The 5267-nt window shown below is 43.8% G+C and overlaps 1 protein-coding gene across 2 annotated transcripts; it reads left to right on the top strand.

Annotated features, from left to right (window-relative positions):
* The first annotated feature begins 82 nt into the window (after window positions 1–82).
* On the top strand, window positions 83–4678 carry psmc5 (proteasome 26S subunit, ATPase 5). Of its 2 annotated transcripts, none has more exons than XM_046854869.1 (13): window positions 83–152; window positions 768–839; window positions 1279–1348; window positions 1521–1618; window positions 1697–1753; window positions 1844–1948; window positions 2031–2156; window positions 2249–2375; window positions 2474–2664; window positions 2935–3033; window positions 3134–3244; window positions 4301–4387; window positions 4519–4678. In XM_046854869.1, exons 1-13 carry the CDS (start codon window positions 129–131, stop codon window positions 4570–4572), a joined length of 1221 nt encoding a protein of 406 aa, XP_046710825.1. In that variant the 5' UTR covers window positions 83–128; the 3' UTR covers window positions 4573–4678. The 2 variants fall into 2 exon arrangements, with proteins under 2 accessions (XP_046710825.1, XP_046710824.1); XM_046854868.1 differs by lacking the exon at window positions 83–152 and adding an exon at window positions 242–580.
* Window positions 4679–5267: the final 589 nt, after the last annotated feature.

Genomic DNA, 5267 nt, shown 5'->3' with positions numbered 1-5267 from the left:
TTTAGATTTGCTTATTTTTTACTTATCAATACTAATATTTATTATTTAAATATTTAATTTTAATTAAGAAAAAAGTAATCGACCGGAAATGCGTCATAACCTAGCGGAACTCGTCACGCGGTTTCAAGATGGCGCAGGACGGAGTCGACCATGTAAGATCTGTTTCCTTCAAATCAAGCAAATCGCAGTTTCGTTGTAGTGGTGTAGGTTATTTAGTTTAATGTTTAGCCAGAGGACATTTGAGATATGATCAAATTATTTTAAAAAATCGGATTTGTTTTCTTTTTTAAAACGTTTTCTTTCAATAGGTTGTGGTCTGCTGTCTCATTGTTATTGCTAACCCAAAGCGGTTCTTTTCCTACTTGTATTCTGACATGTCCCGCCTTCTTGACTAGGATTGGACGGTTTTTTTTCGTATAGTTTTCTCAGATTGGACAGAATACAAGTGCACATTTTGCGTGTCCAATCCTAGCCTAGGAGGCGGGATTTTGCTCTAAAACGGGTCGGAAGTATGGATGAATTAGCTTGCTAACGCCAGAAAGTGCTAGCAATGAGAGACGAGGTTTTATCATCATTCCAGGTTTATTTCTCATAAGAAGTGACACGATCGTGTTGTTAATCTATTTGTTGTATAAATGTATTGTCTATTAGGTTTACTGTCAGTGTTCGGCTTAGCTAGCTGGAGCTTAGCTAATTTCCACGATATAGTAAAATCTGGAATAAATATTTGATTGAGATTATATTTTTTGCTCTGTGTTTGCTCTCAGATGGAGATGGAGGACAGTAAAGGAGGTTCTGGTCTCCGGCAGTATTACCTATCCAAAATTGAGGAGTTACAAGTAAGAATTTGTGATGTGTCGATTCATTGAGTCGGATCTTTTCTCCTGAGCCGAGTCGCGCACACGATCAGTGTGTTTTTATTTATTTCTAGCTTTGTTTTTCTATTGTTTGTTTTAATTGCAAGAATAGGCAATTCCCTGACTGTTTCACTTTACTAGCTTTTTCCCATTTTAGATTTTCTGTAGCTGCAAGGTTTAAAAGAGTTGACTCGTTTTGTTGAGCCGAGTCAAATGATTCGACTCACTGAAAAAACAAACCAAAAAAAAAAAACAGAAATTAAACTTAATTACAATTAACACTTAATGACATCAGTCATGATTTTTACATGACCATGATGGTTTGACATGTCTGGTGTACAGTGTTTAAATGGTCAGATGTTGTTATTTTATGTCTTGTTCTGCGTTTTATTTATTTATTTATTTTCCTTGTCATCTAAAGCTGACTGTGAACGAGAAGAGCCAGAACCTTCGGCGTCTGCAGGCCCAAAGAAACGAGCTCAATGCTAAAGGTAGACCCAAGAATCCCAATCGTTTATAGTCTTTTAAAAAGCGCGTTCACTCCTAATGATTGAGGAACCACCACGGACCATCTGCTCGTACTGCGCACTATTTATCGTGTCACTTGTGTCATTGGCACCCAAACGGCAACTTCCTGGTTGATACGAGTTTCTCTTTGTGCAGTGCGTCTGCTTCGTGAGGAGCTGCAGCTGCTGCAGGAACAGGGCTCTTACGTGGGCGAGGTGGTCCGAGCCATGGACAAGAAGAAAGTGCTGGTGAAGGTGAGTTTCATGCTGTAGGTAGGCTGGCGAAGACCATTGAACCACTGTTTTCATGCTTTCTGATTCATATTTTTAAAGGTTCATCCCGAGGGGAAATTTGTGGTCGACGTGGACAAGAACATCGACATTAACGATGTGAGTGTTGCGAATTTCATTAACTGGTCTTTGTGATTTGGTTATGTCGTTTGTTTAATGCGGCGTATGAAATGCAAACTGTTTCTGCAGGTGACACCGAACTGCCGGGTGGCGCTCCGTAACGACAGCTACACACTGCACAAGATCCTCCCCAACAAGGTGGACCCTCTGGTGTCGCTCATGATGGTTGAGAAGGTACTTGAAATACTTTTGTGTATGTATTTGTGTGTGGTAGAGGGAGAGACGGAGAGGTGTGTAAAAATCGTTTTCCGTCCAGGTCCCTGACTCTACCTATGAGATGATTGGTGGCCTGGACAAGCAGATCAAAGAGATTAAGGAGGTGATCGAGCTGCCCGTCAAGCACCCTGAGCTTTTCGAAGCCCTCGGGATCGCGCAGCCGAAGGTGGGCGGGGCTAAAACGTTACACAAATCACAAACCAGGTGTCATGTCCTCTAAAAGTTTTAATACCGGTTTGCTCTTGTGTGGACCTGTAGGGGGTGCTGTTGTACGGACCTCCTGGCACCGGGAAGACGCTGCTGGCCCGAGCCGTGGCTCACCACACTGACTGTACCTTCATCCGCGTGTCTGGCTCTGAGCTCGTGCAGAAGTTCATTGGAGAGGGTGAGGACCGATGTGGTGTTCTAAACGTGCCAATCACAGAAAGACACATGCAGCAGCCATTCACGTGCTGTTCACCTCAACATTTTCTTTTTTTGCAGGTGCACGCATGGTACGTGAGCTGTTTGTAATGGCACGTGAACATGCCCCCTCAATCATCTTCATGGACGAGATCGACTCCATCGGCTCTTCACGTCTCGAGGGAGGCTCTGGTGGAGACAGCGAGGTGCAGCGCACCATGCTTGAGCTCCTCAATCAACTCGACGGCTTCGAGGCCACCAAGAACATCAAGGTACAAGAGGAACAAAACCCATCACGAGAACTCTTTTCTTCATTTGTAGAACTTTTGGAATTTTATGACTGTAAATTCGAGAAGAGCTCTGTTTACTAGAAAGTTATATGTTTACACACAGTCACCTTTAAAATAGTTCCCTCGCACAGCAATACAGCACCCCCAGCATTCTTCTCAAAGCTTTTTTGACACCACCCCATATTCATGAAGTTGGTGGATGTTTCATGATTTGTTTTCCTAAAGTTTTTTTTTTGGGGTCATCCTTTGCAGGTCATCATGGCCACCAATCGCATAGACATCCTCGACTCTGCCCTTCTCCGACCTGGCCGCATTGACCGAAAGATCGAGTTCCCCCCTCCCAATGAGGAGGTATGCTGATATTATCATTGGCTGATTGTTATTGTTGTAGTGTTTATAGCGATAAAAAAAGCCGAACCAAATCAACAACCAAAGTCCTCTTCCCGAACAGGCCCGTCTGGACATTCTGAAGATCCACTCGCGCAAAATGAACCTGACACGTGGCATCAACCTGCGCAAAATCGCTGAGCTCATGCCAGGGGCATCAGGTGCTGAGGTTAAGGTAAGAAGTGGGACTGGGACAATAGTGGTATCAAGAATATGATCAGGTGTGTCATAACACTGACCACCTCTATAGTTCTTCATAATAATGAGTAGCTGAAAACGAACAACGCTAGAATGAGAATTATAAACTTATTGACAGTAATATGTCAACTGGCCCTACCCCTGATGATTGGGCACAGCTTTGTCAAACACCAAGCAATAACAATGAGCCTATCTTTAAAGGACCTTGAACTGGCTCCTTTCTGTGGCTCCACCTGGAACTTAATTGCGATCTGGCTTTTTTCATCATCTTAATCTGGACCACTCCCTGTGACATAGATATCTATATTTTATTGCTGGTGCCTTTGTCAAGACTTGGCATAAGAGCAGGATTCATTCTGTGACTTGGCTGTCGTGAGTGTGAACATAATTACTGATTACTTTCTGGGATTCTGGACATGACCAAAAAGCATGCATGACTTCTTTTAAACTTGTGCATGAGGACTGGCCCCTGCCTCTGGCTATTTCTCAGACTCATCCATGACGACCAGCCCTTACCTCTGGCTCTTTCCCAGACTCGTTCATGATGACTGGTCCCTGCCTCTGGCTCTTTCCCAGACTCATCCATGATGACTGGTACCTGCCTCTGGCTCCTTCCCAGACACATCCATGACAACTAAGCCCTTGCCTCAGGCTTCTTCAAAGACTCGTTTATGAACACTAGCCCCTGCCTCTGGCTCCTTTCCAGACTTGTCCATGACAACACACCCCTGCCTGTGGCTCCTTCCCAGACTCGTCCATGACAACTGGCCCCTGCCTGTGGCTCCTTCCCAGACTCGTCCATGGCGATACAACCCTGCCTCTGGCTCCTTCCCAGACTAGTCCATGACGACACACCCCTGCCTCTGGCTCCTTCCCAGACTAGTCCATGACGACTGGCCCCTGTCTGTGGCTCCTTCCCAGACTCATCCATGACGAGTGGATCCTTAAATGTTATTAAACAGCATCCCTCTTGCTTTCCTATTTTTTGTTTTTATTATATACCCCTTCATGTAATGCAAATTCTTTCATGCAGGGGGTTTGTACAGAAGCCGGCATGTACGCCCTGCGAGAGAGAAGGGTCCACGTCACTCAGGAAGATTTCGAGATGGCTGTCGCAAAGGTACATTCATGTTTATTTGACAGATTGCAGAGTTCTGCATTATAGAAAGTTTTGTAGCAACAGTTAACTTCAGTCATCATCTACATACACACAGTTAAACTGGAATACCACTCTTTTACTCTTGCTAACAGGTGATGCAGAAGGACAGCGAGAAGAACATGTCGATCAAGAAGCTCTGGAAGTAGAGCTTTTACCGTCAGCACCTGGCAACCTCACCTGTTTTCTTTTGTTCTCCAGTTTATATCTGCACTCTGAATTTATTTTAAATAAATGGTGTTTCCTGTTCAGAAATGTACCTCCTATTTTATTTGCTACACAAACTGAGAATTTAATCCTAGAATGTAACTGAGAAAGCTGCGTACATGAATTTTCAAGAATAATTGAGATTTGAACTTATTCCCTTCTGGCCATAGTGTTTGAGTAAGAATGTAAAACCTGAGCCCAGATATGATCCAGTGGCTAAGACCGGACCTACATTTTTTAGCTGGTGTACGAGTATATTTTGCTTGCACAAACAAGCTTTTTCCAGTCAGTCAATTCTGTCCCTTTCCTGCAAATCAGCCCCCATAGTACAATGCCACTCCCATGTATCACAGTTGCGATTGTGTGCATGTGTTGACGAATGAAATGAACACACTATCATTTTGGCCTTCATCCTGGTGATCCATGTTTAAACCCTTGCAGCTCTTCTATCAGGCCCTGGTGATGTAGTACTCTATAGGTGGATCTACGTATGTGGTATCTGACACCTCCAGCAATCTTTCCAGCTCATTATTTTTGGTTTTGGTGTTTTAAAGCCTAATTTAAGCAATTTTCCCTCTCCTTTTTATCAGCGTCACCGGACACTGAAACAGCACACTGAGTCTCATCAGCTACAGTT

The sequence above is a fragment of the Silurus meridionalis genome, chromosome 7, assembly GCF_014805685.1.
Source record: "Silurus meridionalis isolate SWU-2019-XX chromosome 7, ASM1480568v1, whole genome shotgun sequence".
Classification (NCBI taxonomy): domain Eukaryota; kingdom Metazoa; phylum Chordata; class Actinopteri; order Siluriformes; family Siluridae; genus Silurus; species Silurus meridionalis.
The sequence above is the reverse complement of the archived record's forward strand: the minus strand, read 5'-3'. Positions and strand labels throughout refer to the sequence as shown.